This window comes from Protopterus annectens, chromosome 5.part0 (genome assembly GCF_019279795.1).
Source record: "Protopterus annectens isolate FY-2018-M chromosome 5.part0, PAN1.0, whole genome shotgun sequence".
NCBI classification, from domain to species: Eukaryota; Metazoa; Chordata; order Ceratodontiformes; family Protopteridae; genus Protopterus; species Protopterus annectens.
This window is the reverse complement of record NC_056735.1, coordinates 735,150,632-735,175,732: the sequence shown is the minus strand read 5'-3', so window position 1 is coordinate 735,175,732 and position 25,101 is coordinate 735,150,632. Positions and strand designations below refer to the sequence as shown.

Genomic DNA, 25,101 nt, shown 5'->3' with positions numbered 1-25,101 from the left:
AGACATCATCCACAATGTCCAACACAGGTGGGATGGCTAGAGGTCTGTGTTGGGGGAGTAAGAGAAACTCTCTGAGCCTTTTCTTGGAATCAGAGTAGTCCTGACCTTCCCAGTGAAAATGTTCCCTCATAGTGTGTAAGGTTTCCCCAAAAGAGTAGTCCTCCGGAGGAGAAGCTGAGGGAATAGAGTCCTCAGCATCAGAATCTTCATAAGGAGAGAAGGAATAATCTTGGTGCTCAGAGGAATCCGAAGAAATGGACAGTTGCTCAGAGGAAGCAGAGTCTTCCTCTTGTCTAGGCCTTTTGTCAGGAGGGGGCTGTGAACCCCTGATAAGAGAAATCAAATCTTCAGCCATTTTGAGCATCTGTTTCTTAGGCATAGGGCCTTGAACAGGAGACTGAAGTGCAGTCTTTTTAGATTTAGAAAGAGTCTTAGACTTAGAAAACGTTTTAATGGTGAGAGTCATCGGTCTGAAAACGCCTTCAGAAACCAATGGCGTTTCTGTAGCACCGACGTCTTTAGAAGCTAAGTCGTTGGAAGGGCCTGAAGTAAAAGGCTGCGTCGGCCAAGTACATTCCGTCAAAATATCCATAGCGGTCTCGGGTTCCAGATCTGTGGTAGTCAGGGGCTCTGCGTCGGAGCCTCACTGAGAACTGGAGTACTGGAGACCGGATTAACCGAGGCCTCAGAATCTGGCTTAGGCCTGGGCTGTCGGTCCTTATCCCTGTGTTTTTTGTGCACGCCGGTAGTCGATGGCTCCGACGGCAAGTTGCAGTTAAATTTTCTACCAAAATATCGTGCGAAATCAAATCGCCTTTTAATAGTACGCTTATTAAACCTAGCACAAAACTGACAAGAAGTGACATCGTGATCAGGGCCTAGGCAAGGTATGCAGTAAGAATGAAAATCCTTATGAGGTATTTGCTTCCCACAAGAAATGCAACTGTTAACTTTTTCTGACATCGGTCTGAGGCAAGAAAAGTTTCCCCAACGGGGTACTTAGCTTTATAGAAGACTTCGGTCTGAAATTCGAATTCGACAATCTCAGGAGTCGGCCGACCGGCACTTGCGAACTGCTTCTGCTTCGGGCACCGCACGGCAAGAAAGACTGAAGAAAATGGCGTCGGTTGCAATATATATACCCCTGGCGCACTGACGTCAGGGATGAGGTGACAGCAACCGATGTCGGACCAAGACTTTGGAATTCCGGCCGACTGCGGGACCGCCTGACGACAGGATAACCCCAAGTGTGATGACTGCAGCAGGGTAACACGATGAACATGTGTTGTTGTGTCCAATATGAAAATTCGAAATTGCTGCCAGTTGAACTTTAATATCAGAATAACTAGAACCTTTTCGAAAAACAACAGATGAGAATTCCAAGATGGAGGTGATGGGAATAGAAAATCTTTTCCATTTGCTTTGATAAATCTTTTTGCAGCAGGCTTCTGGGAAGCCAATATAATCTCAACAACTGTACTGGAAAGCCTGGCATCTCTGGCTACAGTCAAAACCAGAGAAACCAAGCAGTTAATTTCATGGTAGTCTGGTCAGGAGGAGGTAATCCAGAAGGGTGAGACAGCAGATATGGATACTAATCCAGCATCCAAGAAGGATGTACTAGTAGAGGCCACAGGAAAGGCAACCATGTTTGTCAGGACCAGAAAGGGACAATGAAGATTACTTTATCCTTGCATTGTCTGACTTTCTGAATGAATTTGATCATGAGTAGTAATCGAGGAAAAGCATAAAGCAGGCCAGCTGTGGACCAGAACATTCCTTGGTGATTGACTTTTTGGGGGGGGTTCAGAGCAAAGTAACTGTTGCATTTGCTGTTGAGATAGGAGGTGAATACATCATGGCAAGGTTGGCCCCAGCAGTGAAGAATTAAAGTTGCCACTGCTGGATTGAGGGAACGCTCATGAGGAGTTAGAATGGTCCTGCTCAATTTGTCCACAAGAACAATGGAAGACCCTGAGAAGTGTATTGCTATCAGAAAACTGAGTGAAGACGTCACCCACTGGCAAACTCTCATGGCCTCTCGACAAAGGAGTAAGAATGGGCTCCTCCTTGTTTGTTGATATACCTATAAGAAATCTAACTGTGATGGCTGTGGACAAGAACATATTAGCGGTCACACGTTTCAGATCTTTTAGAAATTTTCAAGAATCCATGTCTCAGCAAAGAATTGACAAGAAATGAGAATACCATACAGACTTGTACTGAGAGAATGAAATGACAGTGAAATCAACATCACTATCCTGAATACAAGTCGGAATTTCTTTATCTGCACCAAAAAACTACCTTGCACCATAAGAACAAGCACAATACAGAGCAATAACGTGATAACATAAAAACACAAATGGCAATAGCCATACACTAGAAAAAAACGAGTTCCTGGCACCATCAATAACGTTTTTGACCATTGTTACACTTGTTTGTTTTTATTTTTATAATACAGAACATGTTACACTTTCTTCCTACCTGAAGAAAGAAGACTGTTAACCATTTCAAGAAATGATGGATGCACAAACTGGTAATCTTCAAGAAGTAACACTACTTGCTGCCCTTCAATTCCTGCAAGCTGCATAACCTAAAATTATGATAAAAAACAATGAGAATTGCAAAAACTGTGAACCTAATTTTTGCACTTTAAGAAAACATTCTATACAGCTTACAGCACAAAGAAAATGGGTTGTGCTGTATGTCTGTTTTACAAAATTAATATTCAGAAGTGAATCTTTAAAGAGCTACTTTTCAATGTGCAACTCATTCTGTGACTAACATACTGTGAGTCAAGTCAGCTTACTATACTATAACTATAAATAATTATCCATAAACAATACAATTGCACACAGCGTACTAAAAGTACAACATAAAACAACAAATCAATAATATACTTGCACTTGTTCTAAAAAAATGCTGCTCATTGAAATGGTCTGTATCTATTTTCTGCAGAGGCCTGGATTACAATTCCATGAGCAAGAACTACTACACAATAAATATATTACAAGATAGGTACAAAAACAGATATGCATTTGAGAGTTCCTGTACACATGGGCTCAGTGGGTTATGAAAGCATACTATAAATGGAAAATAATGCCTAAAGTTGATGTTTCAAATGGATATTTTCTTTGAAAAGAACCAGAAATACATAAACGATAGTAGAGAAGCAAAGGAGAATACGATAATAAATGTGTGTGTGTGTGTGTGTGTGTATGTATATGTGTGCATGCACGTGAATATATATTATGTAAAAATTTATATGACGACTGCTCTTTTGCTATTCAAAAAAAAGCATGCTGGTTGGACACCCTAATCAACATGCCTGTTGTAAATAGAACATATACCAACCAAGAAGAGTCTGGCCGCTGAAATACCACTGGGCAGCCACACTTTCTGCTAGTATATACCGGGGGACAGCAAAACACAAGAAACATCAGGAAACTGTAACATATCCGATTTTCCTTGTACTTCTCCACTGTTCATCATAAAACCCTGACTTTTTAAACATCAAAAAAGAAAAAAAAAAAGCTACAGACAGTCCATTCTGCTCCACTGTTTCTCCTGCATTGCAATGACGATGGTATGGGAATCCAAGTCCCATACACATGTACAACGCAACAGTAAACAAGGAAGAACACAGAAGAAGACTGAAGTGCCATTATACAAAACTATTTAAGAAAAGTAAGCAATTTCTTTCTTAAATAATTGTTTAATAGCTTGGGCTTCCCTGTCATGATCAAAACACACCAGTTTCACATGTCTGAAACAGGCTATTAGTCGAGAAGACCATTAGAAGCCTTCCCACTGCAATTCTCGCTTCATGCTGCTACTATTCAGGAGCTAGACTACGGATGAATTTACGGATCTTCATCCACTCATCAAGGCTGAATTTAGAGAGAGTTATGGAGTTATTTTGTTTGCTATGGTAAAAGAGCTTATTCTATAGGTTCATAGGTAGGTACTAGGCTACTGGCCCTAGGGCCTATATAAACCTAGCCAAAAAAGTACCCTGGCTTTTGCCACCCAAGAAAATTATTTTCCTGTGCCCCTGTCGGGCAGAGCCACAGAAGTGATCCCCGGGGTGAATTTCCTATGTTCCATCCAATCATCAAGATTTTTTTTGAAGACTGCTAATGAGGAGCTTTGTTTGATATAGATAGGTAGCCTGTTCCAGAGTATGGGAAGTCTCCGAGACAGGAATCTATCCCTCCAGCATGTTCTGTTTATTGGGGTGACAAGGTTTAGGTCCCTAGAGCGTGTAGCTCGGAGGGACTGGAATTTCTTTAAGTGGAGCGTGTCCAACTGGGTTTGACATAGCTTTGTGTGTTAGGCAGAGATCTCCTCTGAGTAGGCGATATGCGACGGAGTAAAGCTGGAGTTTTTTTGAGACTGTCTGCGTAGGGCATCTGTTTGAGGCCAGTAATCCTCTTTGTGAGGTATTTCTGCGGCCTTTCCAGTTGTTGTAGATGTCTTGCGAGATACATACCAAAAGGGGCGCTGTATTCTATAATGGGTCTAATGAGTGACGAGTAGAGGGGAACAATGACCTCTTTTTTCCTGGATAAGAAACCTTTTGTGATGAGGTGTGCCATGTAGAAGGATTTCCTGACTACTGTGGTGATGTGATTATCAAAGGAGAAACTACTGTCCACCTGTGTCCCAAGGTCTCTTATCACACTTCTGGTGTTAAGTAGGCCACCGCCTATGTGGTAGTTCTTGGGTACAGAGTTTTACCAAAAGGGATGACAATGTACTTTTTGGCATTGAGCTTGAGGCCATGGCTTTGACACCAGGCATCTGTCTCAGTAAGGCCCTTTTGTAGGATGTCCACATCGTTAGGAGTTTCGATTATGGCTCCTAGTTTGCAGTCATCTGCAAACTTAGTTAGCCAAAGACCTTCTGTGTTAGCCTGTACTTCAGAGAAGTAGATACCAAACAGAAGAGGACCAAGGACTGAACCCTGTGGTACTCCATTTGTCACTGGTCTGAAGTCAGATTTGGAATACTTTCACAGTGTGGGTTCTGTCAGTGAGCCAGTTGGCAACCCATCTTGTAACATAGAGATTTATACCTAGTTTTGTGAGTTCATATATAATTTCAGAGTGGGGGATGGTGTCGAAAGCCTTGGCGAGATCTAGATAAGTTGTGTGAACCACCTTCCCCTCATCTATGGCTTTGGTGACCGCTTCAAAGAAGTCTATCAGGTTTAGGAGACATGATCTGCCTTTTACAAACCCAAACTGGGTGGGGTCCAGAGTTTGGAGATTACCAATGTAATTGTTTATAAGTTCCATGATGATACGTCCCATAGCCTTGCAGGCCAGGCTCGTCAGGCTAATGGGGCGGTAGTTCCCGGGGTCCGGGGGTAGCTCCCTCTTTGTGGAGTGAGATGACCGCCGCTGTCTGTCATTCAGTGGGCACAGACCCTGAGGTAAGGCTATGATTGAACATGGTACTTAGGTGGTGTGCCAGTTCGTCCTGTAGTTCGTGTAGAACACAGCCTGAGATGTTGTCAGGTCCCATGTGCTGTGTTCTTAGCTTTAGAGGGTGTGTTTTTTACCTGTGCAGCCATGATTACAGGAACTTTGCATTCTTCCGGTATAGAGATGGACCCTTTAGGGGGTGAGGGGGGGGTAAAGTTAGCACTGAACCTATCTGCCAGGATGTTGGCAATATCAGTTGGTTCTGTATATTTAGTGACATTGTGCTGTAACTTAGAGCAGATCTGAGTGTTGCCACTGAGATTCTTGACATAGCTATAGAATGCTTTGTGGCGGTCTTTAAAATCAGTGGCGATTTTGTTTTCGTAACTAGCTTTGGAGGATTTTATGAGGGATCTCAGCTTCTTACTGAGGCTGACCAGGGAGTTCCTCCAATCATGGGATTTTACTCTTTTTTTGCAACAGTTTCTTTCTTCTGTTGTAGAGTTTGTTTGTTGCAGGGGACCACCAGATTGGCTTCCTTTTTTTGGAGGATAGCATCTTGGTTCTGTTAGGGATTGCACAATACATGTACTTGTGTAAGTACTTATAAAGTGCATTTGTGTAGGATTCAGCAGTCGTACCTCTATTGCCCGTCTGCATGGGTGTCATGAAGTTTTCCACTTCTTTCTTAAGAAGACTGAAGTTGGCTTTGGAGAAATTTTTACGGTGGTTTCCCTAAAGGGGGGGTGGGGGCAGGATGTGAATGTCTAGGGTGATTAGCTTGTGGTCAGATCTGACCAACGAGGAATTGACCTCTCATGTGGAACACCAGTTGCTCATGTTGGTAATGACCAGGTCTAGGATATTGCTGCCCCTGGTGGGGGTGTGGATAAGTTGATCCAAGGCATTGGAATTTATGAATTCCAGAAAACGTTGAGCAAAAGAGTTGGCACATGAGTAGTTTTCCCAGTTAATGGTGGGATAGTTGAAATCGCCCAATATCAGGGTGTTAAGTTGTACCGTAATATTTTCCAGTGCATCAAGAAATGAGGAGTGGGAATCCTGGGGCATGGTGGGGATCTGTAGCAACCTACAATTTGGATTGCGGTCTTGCCCAGAGGCAGTTGCACTTGGATAATCTCGGATGCATTATGCTGAGCAACTAGCCTGGAGGTGTGGATATCCTTATGAATATGGACATGCCTCCACCTTTAGTGTTTCGGTCCAGGTTAGGTGGCTGAAAGGTGTGGTATGAATTAAAGCCTGGTAAAGCAGGGGTGCTCTCTGGAGCCTTGAACCAGGTCTATGTTACTCCACAGATGTTGATATTCTCCATTTTAAGGAGTGCCTCAAGTGAGTGCATTTTGAGGTTTAGACTTCTAGCATTGAGTAGCATTACCCTCAGATTTTGCTTGCTTGTACCTGTTACGGTGGTGAATTTGTCATTTGAACCTTGCCTAAAAAACGCACTATAGGGGTGGCAAGAGCCTTAGCCAGTATCCGGAATCCCAAGGGCGACAGGTACAGGCCATCTCTGGCAAAGCATCATGGTCTGTCGATCATGTCATCCCAGGCCAGACAGATACTGGATCCCCTTAGAATGATACCAGAAGCTTAGCCAATTGTTGAAGTCATTTTGTCCTTGTACTGTGGTATCATTCTGGGTGATGGCAGGATGCCTGCTCAGGGCTAGGGTTATACCTGCCTGGGCTACAAGACTGAACAGCTCCTCCATGTCTCTTCACGTAGTCCAGGGAGGTACATCTCAGGTCATTCACACCAACATGGACAATGACAGAGTCATATCTGTACTTATTGTGGAGTGACCTGAGTGAGTGCATTATGTGGCGGATCCTGGCACCCGACAGGCAGCTGACAGTAATTTTCTCCTTGTTTAGCCTGGTGAGTGGAACATCAGTGTGCCTGACTATAAAGTCACTTATGACTAGAGTGTTGGGTATGTTGTTATGCTTTATGGGCTGTGGTTGAGTAGCACACTGAGTTTGTGGGCTATGTGTCATTTGGGTTGTGTTGGGGGGTGGGGATTGCTTGCGTTTCTGCTTTGGAGGTCCCTGTTGCTTGGAGAGATTTTTATTGAGAGCCTCAGCTAATGTAGTTGTGTGTTTTGTGTTTCTTTCTGTGTGTTTTAGTGGTGTAGGTTTTGAGGGACTATGTAGCAACAGGTTCTGTTAATATTGCAATGTAGATTTAGATATCCAGAAAGTGCATTAGTGATGTTATTTGTTTTACAAACATGTAAAAGATCAAGAAAGACGGGGTCTTTTCCAGCCATTTATGTTAAACAGAAGTTGCCACGAAGAAGTCTGGAGGAGAGAAAATGAAGGCATAGGGCTCTCAGTTGAAATATGTCTACTGAGGAACTGTTGTAGTTTTACAACTTGGGTAATATGTCTTAACAAATACATTCCCAAGGGGGCATGGCAAGACATAGTATATTATATTATATTATATATTGCATTATATTATATTATATATTGCATTACATTATATCATATTATAAGTTCTGATCAGAGACAGACAGACAGACACACACACACACCAACTTCATTGGACTTGGTGGGTAGTTACTAACTGTGCTAGGAAGAAGGTTTTCTTAATGACACTGGATACATGGTGAGCAACAAACAGTTTACTGTTGATAAATGCACCTAGATGTCTTATGACTTCATCTATTTTGAGGGAGACATCATGTATGATGTAGGAGCAGAGGTGTTCTTGCATCCCAAAAAGAACAATTCTGCCATTCTTTGGACAAAGCTTAAAACTGTAGCCTTGCACAATGTGGTTTGTGTAGGTTGGGCTCTTTTGGAGGATATGGATGTCATCATGTATGTTGTTGATAACTCTGTTTGCAGTCAATGACAAATTTAGTTAGCCAGAGACCTTTGATGTCAGTGAGATATCAGGGAAGTAAATGGTAAAGAGGAATGGTCCCCAAAACAGAACACTGTCGAATGTCACTGGTGAGTTTTTTGTTTTTTTTTGAGGAGGGTACACCATCAACCCTGATTGAGTGGGTCCTTTCTGAGAACTAGTTTGCTATTCAGTAAATTACATAAGGGTAAACATTTAACTGAGTTCAGTTTCTCAATAAATTTCCTATTCAGTGAATTACATAAGAGTTAATAATTAACTGGGGCACTTTCAACATAATGCCAAAGTGTGGCATTGTGTTAAATGCCATCATCCAGTATTTCAGTGACTTTTTAAGAATCTCACCAGGATTAGTAGGCAGAACTTCCTTTTCACAAATCCAAACTGGTTTGGACAGAGGGTGTGTATGATGGAAATACTACTGATTATTAGCTCCACAAAGATGCATTCTTCTAATTAACAAATGCTGCTGCTAGGTCTAACTAATGAAGAAAGTTGATGTATGCAGACAATGTGGCATTACATGCAGACTCTGACCAAGAACTTCAGCAAAGGATAGGGGGGAATGGAATGCAAAATCAGTGAAAGAGTACCACAACAGCTTCCTCCAGGTGTTGGGTACATACCCAGTGTAGAGAAAGAATAGGCTCAACAGGGAATACGTGAGGCAGGGCTTTATGCTAAGAAGAAGACATCCTGGAGGACTTCTAAGATGGCTTCATGTATAGTAACAACTTAATTCCAGCTTTCCCAGTGTGAAAACAGAAACTCAGCAGAGAAGGCCAGTGGACTTTTGTGTTTCTGGGTAAATTTCAATAACTGGCTAGTAAGTGCACTGCCTGGAGGCCATGGAAAATGAATTACACAGGACCTGAAGGAAAATCAGGTACAAAAAGTGAGGAAAAAACACAAACTGGGAAAAGTGCTGCAGCTGTTCAAAAAAAGCAGTGCAAGCTCCAGACATGACTTCCAGTAACCTAGAGGAAAGCATAAGGCAACCACATACAGGCCTGGTTAAAATAAACAAACACTGATGGAGTTTATCAACTCAAAAATCAGAAAGCTAGAAAAATGGAATAAACTTTAAACAGGTATTCAAATGAGGTGATAAAAGTGCAAACATCAGAGGTCAAAATACAGAAAAGGCTGGCTGAACATGAGACTACTCAAGAAGACATATTTAAAAAAATAAGAGAATAAGAGGACAGAGCACATAGGGAAAACCTGAGATTTACAGCTGTGCAGGAGAATATGGAAGGAACTGACTGCATTAATTTTATGAGAGCACAAATAAGCAACTGGACTGCTATTCCACAGCAAGAGTTGTAAAATAAAATGGCACATCGTGTGTACACCCCAAACCCTGCTTTGAGAAAGCAACCTAGACCTTTAACAGTAAAGATACAATTCTATTAGCTGGAGGAGTTGAAAGTACTAAAAATGTGAGACAGCATAGTGTTTGTGGAGAATGACTACTCACTGAACACCAGGAAGAAGAGGAGTAAATGTATTCCACTATTTAGGGAATGCCGGAAAGCAGGCATGAGATTCAAACTGCTGTGCTCAGCTATCTTCAAGATATTCTTCCCTGGAGGGACAAAATCATTTTTTAATGAAGTGCATCCTAAGGAGGAAATACAAAATTTGTCCAACAAAAAGTGAGCTGTGAAACAGGTCGGTTTCTTGTTCTGGTTAAAAAAAAAAAAAAAAGACCACAGAGACACTCTGCTAGTGAATCCTTTTCCAATGTTTCAATAGAAAATACTGGAGAGAAGGAAGGGAGCATGAGAGATGACTAGAAGAATTGAGAGTATGTCGGAAATGAAGCAGAAACAGAATATGGGTAATGGAAATGAACAGAAATAAAACCATTAACTACGAAATTGACAGAAGTGGGATTACAAAGCAATAATGATACCTGTGAAATATGACAGAACAAGAAAATTTGGAAATACTGGACTTTTCTGCACTTGTGGGGGACTCTAAATTATATACTCTACTACAGGTCATTAATGTTTGGGAAAATACTTGGGGGGGGGACAGGATGGAGAAAGTTAACTGGAAGTAAAACAAATTTGTTTTCCCAATACTACTATCTTTATAGGGTATGATTTTCTTTGTATGCTATAAAGTAAAGTGTTCTCAGTTGCTTTCAAGCATAATGAAGATACTATTGTAAACAGGTGCTCCTTTTTTTCTTTCTCCCTTCTTCTCTCTTTCTCCTTGTTCAGTTTTAAGAAACCTAGGCATTGCAATGAAAAAAAAGTCTTGTTTACAAGATCATGACAAAATAAAAATGAATGTCCTTTTTCTCATTCCTGCATGGGGCAATGTCTAGATTAAGGCCCTTAGCTTGATCTAGTAACATGTTCTACGAAAAAGCAAGTAAATGAAAAAGAGTACTGAATATTGTAAGTCGTTATAATTTTATTCTGTATCTGGCCCTCATGTCTCCATGCAGACAATCTGATAAAGAAAAAATGTCTACAATCGGATAAAGAGAAATTGGCTAGGAGATAATGTTCTCTGAATGCATTCAGGTGAATTCCCTGCTGGGAGAGCTATAAAGATGAAACAAAACTAGACCGCACTTAGCAGAAGCACCAGCTACACCATGCCTCTTAGCATGGATAACCTCTCATTTAGGTTAACTCAAGTCTGAATGTGACTATCAGTGTGGGACATTTGTTTCTATTAGGAGGGTAAAACTTCAATATTTGAAGATGTACACAGTTTTCTGTGTTAGTATTAAGTTAATAGGTTTTAGGGGGGTATTGGGGGTGTATTCATTTTTTCCAGGGCTTTCAATAAAACAAAAAGTTTTGAAAGATGTGACATAGGCTCAGATGGATATGACAAGAAACAACAGTTCAACCTGCCAAACATTATATGCATGCAACACAAAAGCTAGAACTACACATTTAACAATAAAGCTGTTATACATAAAAGGTAGGAATAATAAATTGTTAATACAATGATGCTTTCTGTAATGGCTTTAAATGTCAATGGTCTCACAGATAAATACAAAAATGAAAGAGTAGTGAACTATATTAAAATGTAGAGTGCAAATAGCTATACTACAGGAAGCAAACTTGGAGAGACCTGAACATGTTAATTTGATAAAGAAAGGATTTCAGGGTGGTTATTCAGTGGAATATCTGGGACAATAGAAAAGAGAAGTACTTATATTAATTGCAAGAGGAGCTCCAACAGTGACAGAACAGGATAAAAAAAGATAATAATGGCAGATTTGTAGTGCTGAGGGGCTACTAGCAAGAGAGGAGGATTACACTGGCATGTATTTACATTCCACCTGAAACTGCTATAATGGAGCTTAAGAAAATTTTGGGAGAAATAATCAGTTTTCCACAAGAAATATTACTTATAGGTGGGGCCTGGAATTTGATGTGCGGCAGTGAAGATGTGTCTGGGGGCCCAGAAGGGAAAATATAACAAAGGAGGGTAGCTATTTTGAAGAAATTTATGAAAACATTTGGCATGGAAGATGCAAATTCAGTAACAGGAGTTGAGAATAAATTTACATATTCTTCCACAAGATACCAAAACCAGGCTAGGCTAAGCAGAATTTACATTTCACAGGAACATATGCATTTAATTGAAGGTCTTGATATGCACCCAATAACTTTTTCAGATCATGTGCCAATAATAACTACAATAACACTGGGTAATGTAATAAAAATTAGAGACATGAAAAGAGAGGAATTTAAGGAATGGGTAGTGGAGATTATTCAGGAGCTATTTGAAAAGATAGAAATTACTTCTGAAAATATAGCTAGGGAGTGGGATAAAATTAAGTTGGACTTTATAAACAGAGTGGAGATAAAAGAAAGGGAACTATTGTTAAGAAGTAGAAATAATTATTTAGACGGACTAACAAATGTTAAAATATTACACAATAGGGGGAATCTCACAAAACAAGAGGATCATCAGCTGCAGAATGCTAAGCAGAAAATAAGGGATTACCTCAATAATACACATGAGTTTAGAAAGATTGTTGTTAAGCAACTTTTTTTTTATAACACTACAGCACAAAAACATTTAGCAAAATGACTCATGCAGCAGAAAGCAGAAAGGACTGTCAACAAGCTTAGGGAGCTTATATGAAAGGAAGGTAACTAGAGAACATGTACAGGTATTAGAAATATTTAAAAAATTCTATGAAAGTCTGTATAAATCAGAAAAAAAAATTAAAATCAAAAAAAGATACAAATGGAAATGTTTATGGAAGAATTAAATATGCCAAGGTTAGAGGTAGATGAGGCTCAATTAATAATGGCTAGGATAACAGAAGATGAGATAAAAATTGCAATGTATAACCAGAAGCTATGAGGGAAAAGCTGATAAAGATCTGGAAGGTTTTGTTTAACATTATTTTAAGAGGAGAAGTACCAACATCCTGGAAGAAAGCAGTGATAGCTGTAATACGTAAAGATGGTAAAGATCCATCTTCATACAGGCCCATTTCAATACTAAAACATGATTATAAAGTGTTCATGTCTAGAAAGGCAAAAGTAATGCTGAAATTGATAGATCTGGATCAATGTGGTTTTCTGGAGGCGAGGTAAACATTTAACATTAACAGAACAATGATGATCCAGATGGAAGCAAAGTGTAAGAAAATACCATTGTTGTTGGTGTGTCTTGATGCAGAACATTCATTTGACAGAATAAGCTGGGACTTCATGAGCAAGACAATGGAAGCATTTGCATTTCCTGAAAAAATTATAAGGTTAATTAGGAAGATATAGGAGGGATTGGAGGTTAAAATGAAAGTGGGTGGGGTCCTTCTCTGATAATTTCTTCTTGAGCAGAGGAACCAGGCAGGAGTATCCTCTTTTCCCCTTTTTTTTTGCATTATATTTAGAACCACTGCCAAAGAAAACAAGGTACTCAAAAATTCAACGATATAATTGGTATGGCAGTCAAGGAAAGCTAGCTCTGTTTTGCAGAGGATATAATTTTATACCTGGTAAAACATCAAAGAGACACTACAGTGTTGTATAACATTTTGAGACAGTTTCAGATCTTTTTGGGATACAAAACTAATGAAGCTAAAACAAAGGCAGTAGTGGTAGATTATGTACCCATATATGAACTGGTTCAGCAATATCCATATTTATGGGGACACGATAAAATAAAATATTTAGAAATATAGATTAAAATGATTCTGGTGTGGCAGCTAAGGATATGTGTGAATAAAATAAACAAAAGATAATACAAAAACTGAGACGATGGAAGCTTTGTTATATGGATACGGATAGTAAGATATAAGCAGTTAAAATGTTTTTAGTCCCATTAGTCTTATACACAGGTCAGGCATATTTTTATCAACCAAAGGAGAAGTTCTACACAGCAATTAATAAAGAAGTGAAGGACTTTATCTGAGAGGGGAAGATGGCAAGAGTCCAGTGGGATAAGCTGACTCTCCCAGTAGAACAGGGAAGACTGATATTATCGGATTTGAAGGGGTATTTCCGAACTACACAGTTAAGGCTTCTATACATAACACAAGCAGAAAACAACAATTCAAAGTGGAAGGCAATGATGATGAAACGGGGGGGGGGGTCAAAAAACAAAGAGACACTTGGATTTTGGATGTGGGACTTTAAGGAGAATAACAATAATCATACAGAATATTATATCTATAAAGTAGCAGAAAGTATACTAACAATTAAGCCAACATGGGAATGAAGAAAGGAGATTCTGGTGATAGGGATGACTGTAATAAGGGGTATAGACAATAGGGGGCTGGAATATTCTGAGAGAAGAGGCAAAGGAACCAAGGTATCGGGAGCAAATAACCAGAGAGGGAAATATGATAGAATGGGAAGATGCAAAGAATTTCTTTGGACTGCAGGTTAGAGATTGCCTTCCTTATCAAGGACTGATCAGAGTATAGTTAAAAAAAAAGAAATAGGGGTCCTAAACCTAGGACCAGCACTCGTAGAGTATTTAGTAGAATCTACTACAGAAGCTGCCATTAAAAAAGGAATAACTAGTAGAGCATATAAATTATTTCATGATAACTATAAGAATCAATCAGAGGAGGTTAGAAAGGATTGGGAAGAGAGACTGTATAAACATTTCACAAAGAAACGATGGAAGGATATATGTATGTCTCCCAAATGTGCAACAATATCTAAAAGATTTAGAGTTTTTGCATGGAAATGTTTATACAGATATTTTTATACCCCAAGTAAGCTCCAGAGAATTTTTCCTCAGGTAGACAGCAAATGTTAGAGGTGTGATGGGGAAGAAATGGGTAACTGTGAACATATTTTCTGGGAGTGTAACGAGTTGGCAGAGTTTAAAGATTCCCTGCAGACTACTCTCTCAGAGATACTGGGTGAGCAAATTGCTCTAACTAGGGAAATGATTTTATGAGCTATGATACAGATGAGCTATGATACAGAATCAGAATCGCCTAGACATAGTAAGGTCTTGTAGAGTCTAATTAGAAAATGGAAATCAAAGTCTAAACCAACTGTACTAGAAGTAGTGAATATAGTAACAGAGATAAAACAATGGAATTGGCATATTTAAAAACAGGGTAGGAGCAAATTACATAGGAAAAATGGGAAATCTGGGAACAATACATACGGGGATGCAGTTTAAAAGAAGGCAGGAGTTGAAATAGCTATGTAATGTTTGACTGACAATGACTGGGTAGATTATAAGTGATGTATAATGTTTGCAACTAAGTTTATGTCAGTGTGGTTTGTGATGTAAAATGCTTGCAACTGGGATTATGTCAATATGGTTTGTTTTCATTTATATAAATGTATGGCTGCCTATGTCATAAGTGATCATTTAATAAAGATGTTTCTTTTTGACCCTGCTGATTACTGGGATGACCTTGCTTCTTTTCAGCATGGTATAGAATGAATAATCATTTTCCAGAAACACTTATCTCCATTTTTTAACCATTTTCTTTTTTCCACAAATTTACCAAAACTGATAGATATGGATCAATGTGGTTTTGTACAGGACAGGCAAACATTTGAAATTAATAGAACAATGATGATCCAGATAGCAGAATGTAATAAAACACTGCTACTGTTAACAGGAACTGATGCAGAAAAATCATTTGACACAGTCAGCTAGAGGATTTCATGATTAAGGTAATGGGAGCATTTGCATTCCCTGATAAAATTAATACAGTAGATTAGTAGGCTATATGAAGGGTCGGAGGGGGTTTCTGTCTTACATACTGTGTTTGAATACAGGAACAAAGGTGAAGCTTTCCTTTTCCCCTTTGTCATCCCTTTATATTTAGAGCCACTGGCAATGAAAATAAGGGGTTCAGAAATTCAAGGATATAAATTCTATAGCATTCAAGAAAAGTTAGCTTTATTTGCAGATATTTTTTCGACTAGAAAAATCCAAAAAAGGAATTTTGGTGTTATGGAACATTTTGAGATAGCTTCAAGCCTTTTTGGGATATAAAATTAATAAAGATAAAGTACAGTTGTGTACACTTACCATAAATGTAGATGTTCAAGTGCATTCACTGTTGCAGTCATTACTTTTGGGTAATCTGCTGGCAGGTTGCCCTCAGTCGGCCTGATTAACAAAGTCTTGGGTCCTGCGTCGGTTGTTGTCCCTTCTTCCATGACGTCAGGTCACCAGGGGTATAAAACATGCACCCAACGCCACTGTCATCAGTTTTTCTTGCCCCATATGTCAGGTGCCCCCCAAATGGTGAGCAAAATATATATATATATGCATGTAATTTAGAACACAAAAAATATACCTCCAAATAAAAGCAAATACACCAAAAAGGCTTTTAAGCATAGTAAAAGAAAGAAGAGGTACAGTAAGAGAAAAACAGGGGGCTGGAGGGACCAGGACTGCAACAGTGAATACACTCGAACATCTACATTTATGGTAAGTGTACACAACTGTACTATGTTCTTTGTGTTTCACTGTTGCAGTCTTTACATTTGGGTAGAATCCCAAAGCTATGGTTGGGAGGATGGAATTATACAGCATTAGGAGAAGCTATAAGGCCCTGCAGGACAGCAGTGGCAAAGCCTGCTCTGGATTTAGAGAAGAGAGATAAATGGTAATGTTTGGTGAACATATGAACTGAGCTCCGGGTAGCAGCTTCTAGAATGTCTCTGGTAGGTACCCCTCTGAGAAAGGCTGAATTAGATGCAGCCCTGGTGGAATGGGATCTGATCCCCCTGGGGACAGGTTTACCATGGTGCATGTAGCAGAAACTAATACAATGGCTTATCCATTTTTAAATAGTCTGCTTTGAAATAGCCTTCCCCTCTGCCCCTGCAGCAAATGCCACCAGTAATTGCTCAGATTTTCTTAGAGATTTTGTCCTGTTTAAGTAGAATCTTAGTTGTCTGTGTACATCCAATGAATGCAGAATCTGATCACCCTTGTTCTGTGGATTTGGGAAGAAGGTTGGCAGATGAATGGTCTGATTAAGAACCACACTAGATACCACTTTAGGCGTAAAGGATGGATTGGTCCTGCCACCCTGTCTGGGTAAAAGATAATAAAAGGCTCCACTGCCATGACAGCCTGTAGTTCTGAAATCCTTCTAGCTGAAGTGACTGCTAAAAGAAAAGCTGTCTTCCAAGAGAGAAATTTTAAGTCTGCAGTAGCAGTGGGCTCAAAAGGAGGAAGAGTGAGTTTTTCCAACACAAAATTGAGGTCCCATGCAGGAGTTGGTGCTCTCCTGGGAGGTCTTAACATTTCTGACCCCTCTGAGGTACTGCTTTAGCAGGGGATGAGAAAAGAGGGGAGGCTCTGTGTTGTAATGAGCTGAAATGGCAGAGGCATGGATTTTTATGGAAGAAAAAGATACGCCCTTGTGAAGCATCTCAGTTAAATATTGCAGAATCTGAGGAATATTGGGCATTGCTGTGTTTATTCCTTGTGCTTGGTTCCAGGCACAGAATCATTTCCATTTGTCAGCATAAGATTTTCTAGTACTAGGCATTCTAGCCTCCAAAATGACATCCATCACAGGTTTGCTAAGATATGTAATTGGTGAAATTAGTTGATTAGCCATGCTGCAAGATTCAGAGTTTGGAGCTGAGTGTGCAGAATTTGATAGTTCTGCTGAAACAGTAGATAAGGTGTCTGAGGCAGGTACCATGGAGGAAGGTGCAAAACATTGCATAGGAGCGGGTAGCAGTGTTGGCAAGGCCAGTCTGGAGCAATCAGAATAATTTTTGTTTTTTCCTGTCTGACGTTTAGTAAGACCTTGGATAGCAGAGACAGAGGGGGAAAGGCATAGACTGATAGGTTTTTCCAGCTGAAGGATAGAGCATCCACTTTCCAAGCTTTTCTGTGATGAATTCTTGCACAGAATTTGTCCAACTGATAGTTTTGGGTTGAGGCAAAAAGATATATGTCTGGGCTCTCACATTTGTGTGTCAACATGCTGAAGATTTGTGGATCCAGTTTCCATTCATGTGGGTCCATAAGATTTCTGCTTAGTTCATCTGTCAGAGTATTTTGCTTTCCTGGCAGGAATTGAGCCCATAGATGTATTTGATAAGTCAAGGCCGTGTTCCACAAAGCCATGGCTAGTTTTCAAAGGGGGTAGGAATGGGTACCCCCCTGCTTGTTTATGTACCATATGACTGTGGTGTTGTCTGTCTTTATCAGTAGTTGTCCTGGATGAAGATACTCCTTGAAGACTGTCAGAGCATTCTGTACAGCTAGCATCTCTTTCTGGTTGATATGTAGGTGCATATGATTTGGGCTCCATTGGCCCTGAATGCATCTCCCTGTCAGATGCAGCCCCCAAGCATAATCTGATGTGTTTGTAGTCAGGGTTTGGGTGGCAGGGGGTGGAATGAATGACAGTCCCTTGTTTTGGTGGCAGGCCTCTGCCCACCATAGGAACTCTTGCTGCAGGCAAGGAATGATAAGAATCATTGTTTCCAGGCTGTGACAATGTTGACTCCATAAGCTTTTTAGGTACCACTGAAGTTTCTTCATATACAGTCTTGCATATGGAATTATTAGAATGCAGGAAGCCATGAACCCCAAGGCCTGCAGAATTTGTCTTGCAGATAGCTGGGTTTTTGGGGCCACTTGTTTGAAGTAAGTCATCAATTGAATTTGTTTTTCTGGCGTAAGGTAAGTCATCTGGGCAGTTGTATTCAAGATTGCACCCAGGAATGTAATTATTTCAGAGGGTACCAGTTGTGATTTCTTTTCATTTATGGTGTACCCTAGACAAGTTAGAAGTCTTTTTACAAATGCCAGATGTTTTAGAAGAGTTTCCTTGTTTTCTGCCTGAATTAGACAATCGTCCAGGTAAGAATAAATTTGAATGTTTCTTTGTCTGCAAAATGCAATTACTGGTGCCAGGCACTTTGTGAAGACCCTGGGCGCAGTAGATAAGCCAAAGGGCAGTGCGGAGAACTAGTAATGCAAATAGCCAGCTTTGAAGCGGAGGTATCTTCTGCAAAATTCCCTGGTTGAGATATACAGGTAAGCCTCTTTAAAGTCTAGTGTTACCAACCAGGCATCCTTGCCTAGCATAGGCAGTAACTGTTGTAGAGTCAGCATCTTCAATTTTGAAATGTCCAGGAATGTATTTAGAATGGAAAAGTCCAGAATTGGACGCCATGATTTGTCTTTTCTGGGTACCAGGAAAAGTCTTGAATAAAAACCTTGTCTCTTTTCCTTTTCTGGTACTGGTTGAATAGCCCCCATATTCATGAGGGACATAACTTGTTTCTGGGCCTCTGCCCACTGATTTGGAGGCAGATCTGGCCATCCATTTGGGATTGGCAACATGTGGAAATGAACTTTGTACCCCTGGGATACTATATTTAAAACTCACTTGTCCTGGGTAATTAGTTGCCAGTTTCGTGCATGAAGTGCCAATTTTCCCCCCAAAGGGGCGGCCAAAAGGTAAGTGCTTGGTGAGTGCAGAGGAAAGTCATTGAGACTGTTTACTGTAGGAAGGTGCCTTGTTACTTCCAGATTTGGAGGTGGAGGCACCCCATTGTTTTGTTCTATAAGTTCCTTGTGACTGAAACCTGGAGCCTTTGGAGTGTCTGGGTTTGACCCGAGCGGCTCTGGTGGGTACTGGAAAGGACCAATTCTTAGTAGGCCAGTGCCTACTGAACCTGGGTGGCTGCACTTGTAGGAAATCTTTTACAGTTTGCATAGCTTTAGCTTTATCTTCCATCTTTTTAAAAACAACTTCTGCCTTATTACCAAATAGAATGTCATGTTGTAAAGGAGCATCCAACAATTTTGCTTTAACATGATTAGGCAGATTTTGTTACTTGAGCCAAGCATGCCTGCTTATCACAGATCCAGTGACAACGGCCCTGCAATAGGTCTCCAAGGAATCAAAACCACATTGCAAAGTATGCTTGCCAACTTTTTCAGCTGAATGCAATAAATCCTGCAACTCTTTATTTTCCACACAGTCAGAAATCAACATAATTTTCTGTTTAAGTATGCCCATGACATGCTGCTGATATTTAAGCATATGAAATCGACAGTTTAAAGCCCTGACTGCCAAGGTTGCAGACGTGTAAACCTTCTTACCCCATCTATCCAGCGCCCTGGAGTCTCTATCAGAAGGGGTAGGATTTTTAGCAGTAGAAGCCTTAATGCCCTTGGGACCCTGAGAAATGGTTTCAGGGTCAGCAGTAGGGTTTTTAAAGAGGAATTTGTGGGAGTCAGGAACCCTATAATATCTGTCTGGCTTACTAGGAGCAGGAGGCAGGGAATCAGGAGCCATGCTGGATTCTGAGAAAAACATAATCAACAATGTCCAGAACAGGAGGTATAGCCAAAAGCCTATGTTGAGGAAGAAGGAGGAAATCCCTAAGCCTCTTTTTAGATTCTGAAAAATCCTGACTCTCCCAGTGAAAGTGTTCCCTTAAGGTATGCAAAGTTTCTCCAAAAGAAAAATCCTCAGGAGGAGAGGCAGAAGGGATGGAATCTTCTGCATCAGAGTCCTCATAAGGTGGAATAGATAATTCCTGATCAGAAGAGGAATCAGAAGAAATAGAAACCTAATCTGATGATTTATAGTCAGTGCCTTGTCTAAGCCTCTTAGCAGGAAGGGGATGGGAACCCCTGATCAAAGTAAATAATCCTCAGCCATTTTGATTATTTGTTTTTTTAGGCATAGGAGCCTGTGCACGTAGCCCAAACGTCGTTTTTTTAGACATAGAAGTTTATTTTGGCCTAGGTATTGAAGATGGCGTCGGTTTAATATACAAATCTTTCGAAAAATAACAAAAAGCAGAAACAGGCTGATAAAAACGGCACAGACTATTTATTACTGTAAGCGCTTTCAGCCAAGCAAATGCTCAGCCTTCATCAGACAGGATGCCTGATGAAGGCTGACCATTTGCTTGGCTGAAAGCGCTTACAGTAATAAATAGTCCATGCCGTTTTTATCTGCCTGTTTCTGCTTTTTGTTATTTTTATTTAGTTTTAGTTTCTGGTTTTTGTGCACGTTTGTTATACAAATCTTTAGGCCTGGAAACACCCTCAGAAGTCGGTGCCTGCTCAGTGGTTCCAGACCCATCTAAGGTGGAGATATCCGCGGGTTCAATACTTAAAGTATCTCGCGGCATACCGGACTCCAAATGTGTCTCAGTAGAGGCCTGCGAATCAAAAGTAGCGGGTATCAGGGGCTGTGAAAGCGCCTCACTGAGTACCGGCGACTGGCTTAGGAGAAGCTTCATCGTCGGTTTTGGACCTTGACGGTCTGTCTCTGTCTTTTTCTTTGCGTTTTTTATGTATTCTGGTAGTTGGATTGCTAACTGATGACATGTCTGAATAGTTAAATCTTGAGCCAAAATATTTTGATGCAAAAATATACTGACGCTTAATAGTACGTTGATTAAATTTAGCACAAAACCGACAGCAAGGCACGTTGTGGTGAGGGCCTACGTAAGGAATACAGTACAAATTGAAATCCTTATGAGGTATTTGCTTCCCACAAGTAATACAATTATTAACTTTTACTGACATCGGTAAGGAGCAAGAAAAAGTTTCCCCAATGGGGTACTTAGCTTTAGGTTGAAGACTTCGGTTCTGAAACTCGAAAACAAAAATTTCAGGAGTCTGCCGACCGGCACGTGTGAACTGCTTCTGCTTCGGGCACTGCGCGGCAAGAAAGAATGGGGAAAATGGTGTCAGCTGCATGTTTTTTTACCCCAGACAACCTGATGTCATGGAAGAAGGGACAGCAACCGATGCAGGACCAAAGATTTTGTTAATCAGGCCGACTGAGGGCAACCTCCCAACAGATTACCCAAATGTAATGACTGCAACAGTGAAACACGAAGAACATCAGCAAAATATGTACTCACACATGAATTGGTTCAGTAATAACCCTACTTATAAGGACACAAGATGGAGTATTTATGTGTATGAATTAAAAAGAATTATGTCACATCAGCGAAGGATATGTGGGAAAAGTCAGAAAAAAGGATAATATAAAAGTCTGGAAGCTCTTGATTATGATTATGGAAAGTAAAACACAAGCAGTAAAATTTTTCAATCCCTTTAGTTTTATATACAGACCAGGAGCTTTTTATCAGCCAAGAGAGAAGTTTTGAACCGTGATTAACAAAGAGTGGTGCAGCGGTTAATGCTGTTGCCTCACAGCAAGAGGTTCTCCGGTTCGATTCTCGGCTGGGGTGCCTTCTGTGTGGAGTTTGCATGTTCTCCCTGCGTTCACGTGGGTTTCCTCCGGGTACTCCGGTTTCCTCCCACATTCTAAAGACATGCTTCTGGAGCGTTTCTCCCCGGGCCTCTGCTGAAAACAGGATCTGTGGAACCTAGTCGGACTTTCCCGGTCAACAAATGTTAAATAAAATAAAATAAATAAAGGGAAGAGGGCAAGAGCTAAATGGGATAATGTGATTCCCATCTTAGAACAGGATGGTTATGGTTTACCTGACTCGAAGGGAGACTTTAGAGTTGTGTGTTTAAATGGACGCACATAACATAAGCAGAGTGTTATAAATCAAAGTGGAAAGGAATAATGATATAGACAGAGTCTGAGAAATGAGAGAGCAGGATGTTGAATGCAGGTCCTTAAGGAGAACAACCATCATACAGAATATTATACAATATAATATATTATTAACATTATATTTATAAATCAGCAGAACATATTCTAAAAACTAAGCAAACAAAGGGATGGTGAAAGAAGATTTTACCAATAGGAATGACTGCAAGCAGGGGTATATAAAATAGGTAAAAAGGGTCTGGAATTTACTACGAAAAATTATTAAAGGAACCAGGGTTTTGGGAGCAAACAGAGTGGGAAAGGTATTAAGAGTGGAATGAGACCAAAAGTTGGGACTGCTGGTTAGGCACTGCCTTCTCTACCAGTGACTAATAACAGAGTACATGCAAACATAAAAGGGGAGACATAAGTGAAAGACCAGCACTTAGAGTGTTTTTAGATGAGGCTAGGACTGAAACTGCTCTTAAAAAATAGATCATTAGCAAGCCATACAAAATACTATATAGTTATGTAAAATCTTACCATAACCTTAGATGTCCTTCTCTTCTATATGCTGCAGTATACATTACATGAGGGAGTCCGCCACCAGTTGACTTGTACGTCTGGCCATTCTACCAAAGATAAATGCTACTGCGAAGGTACATGCAACAGCCTGCATCACCCAGCGTATGTCAGCCATAAGCACATGTTGGGTTATAAACTGGATGTCCGCACGCACCTACGTCAGAAATTAATGCTGCCGGGCATCAGCCTGAAGGGACTGAGTACCCAGAAGTCAACCAAGTATCAGGGGGGAAGGCAGGGTGGGAAACTATACTGCAGCATATAGAAGACAAGGACATCTAAGGTTATGGTAAGATATTACACAACTATACTATGTCCTTCTATTCATATGCTGCAGTATTCATTACATGAGGGAGAGTGCCAAAGCTCATGCTACAGTAGGATTGGGAGGAGGAACAGAAGTATTTTCCACAAGGCCATGCAAAACAGCCCTGGTAAAACCTGCTCTGGACCTGGAAATGACATCCAATTTGTAATGTTTGGTGAAAGTGTGGACAGATGATCATGTAGCTGCCTCTAAAATGGCAGCTGTATCCAAGCCTTTAAAGAAAGCCCCAGAAGAGGACACAGCCCTAGTGGAGTGTGACTTCACTGGGAAAGGAAGCCTCTTACCACTGGCTGTGTAGCAGAAGGTAATGGCTCTAGAAATTCATGAAGAAATAGTTTGCTTGGAAACAGGGTGACCCAGAGCTCTTGGTCTTGGGTGACAGGAGATAAAGAGCCTATCTGATTTTCGAATGGATTTCATCTTAGCCAAATAGTATCCGAGTTGTCTATGCACATCCAAGGAGTGGAGTATCCTTTCACTAGAGGATTGCAGTGAAGGGAAGAAAGTAGGCCAACTGATGGCCTCATTGAGGGAGAATTCATTAATTACCTTGGGCATGAAGGGTGGGTTAGTATCCAGGAAAACCCTGTCCCTATGGAAAACTGTTAAAGGGGGTGAAGCCATGAGGGCTTGTAGTTCAGAAAGTCTTCTAGTTGAAGTAATAGCCACCAAGAGGACAGTTTTCCATGTGCAGTGTTGTAGTGTGGAGTCCTTAGCTGGTTTAAAGGGAGGTAAGGTAAGCTTTTCCAACACGAAGTTAAGGTCCCAAGGAGGAGGGATAGGTTTCCTTGGGGGTCAAATGTGCAGGACTCCTTTTAGAAAAAGCTTGACTTCCAATCTGGAAGCCAAAGGAGGAGTCAAAGGTAAACATGCGGAGATGGCAGATAGATGTGCCTTGATGGAAGAATATGACAAGCCACTGTTCATCAATTCACAGAGGTAAGACAGAACCACTGGAGGATCTACAGACAGTGGCTGTAAGTCATGTTTGAGACATCAAGTCAAAAATCTTTTCCATTTTGATAGATATGATTTTCTGGTAGTGGGTTTTCTGGCCTCCTGCAGAACCTGAAGCACGTCCTCAGTGGTGTCTGAAGGGGATTAACGCCCTATCACCCATAGTGTTAGGTTCAAGGTGGATATCTGAGGGTGTATGAGAGTTCCCTTTTCCTGTGTGAGTAGGTCCATTCTGAGGGGTAACTTGTGGCGACAGCCCTTGGCTAGAAGATGTAAGAGGAGGAACCAGTGCTGTCTTGGCCAAGAGGGGGGTACCAACAAGATTTTTGGTTGTTCTCTCTGAATTTTCAGTAGAACTTTCTGTAGAAGAGGGGAAGGGGGGAATGCATATGTGAACATCCCCTTCCATGGAAAGGAAAGAGCACCCACTTTCCACGCCCCAGGAGTGAATATCCTGGTGCAGTAAGTCAAGAGTTGTCTGTTCATGGGGGAGGCAAACAAGTCTACCTGAGGTGTGCCCCATCAATGGGCCAAATCCAAGAACACATCCCTGTTTAACATCCATTCCTGGGATTGAGTCATGGAGCTGCTTAGAGAATCTGCCATCACATCCTGGGCTGAGGGGATGTAGATGGTTAGGAGAGACACCTGACTCTATTGAGCAATCTCCCATGCATACAAAACCAGTCTGCATAGGAAGTAGGAATTTGTCCCTCCCGCTTGTTGATGTACCTCAGCACCATGGTGTTGTCTGTGTACCATCTCAGCACTCCTGAAAGGAGGTGGGCCTTGAAGATTTGTAGGTCAAAGATCAAGATTCTTATTTCCTTGATGTTGATATGTTCTCTCTGCTGGTAGGGGGTCCATACATCTCTCACACTCCAGTCTCCAAGGGTCCACCCCAACCCAAGGCTGAT

General features: G+C 40.8%; 1 protein-coding gene across 2 annotated transcripts in view; it reads right to left on the bottom strand.

Annotated features, from left to right (window-relative positions):
- The window catches only part of DYNC2H1 (dynein cytoplasmic 2 heavy chain 1), a 6,555,988-nt gene that overhangs the window by 2,917,242 nt on the left and 3,613,645 nt on the right, over positions 1-25,101 (bottom strand). For both annotated transcript variants that reach the window (XM_044072582.1, XM_044072581.1), the window contains one exon: positions 2,485-2,593. In XM_044072582.1, coding sequence (XP_043928517.1) covers positions 2,485-2,593 — 109 coding nt within the window. The remainder of the gene's footprint in view (positions 1-2,484; positions 2,594-25,101) is intronic.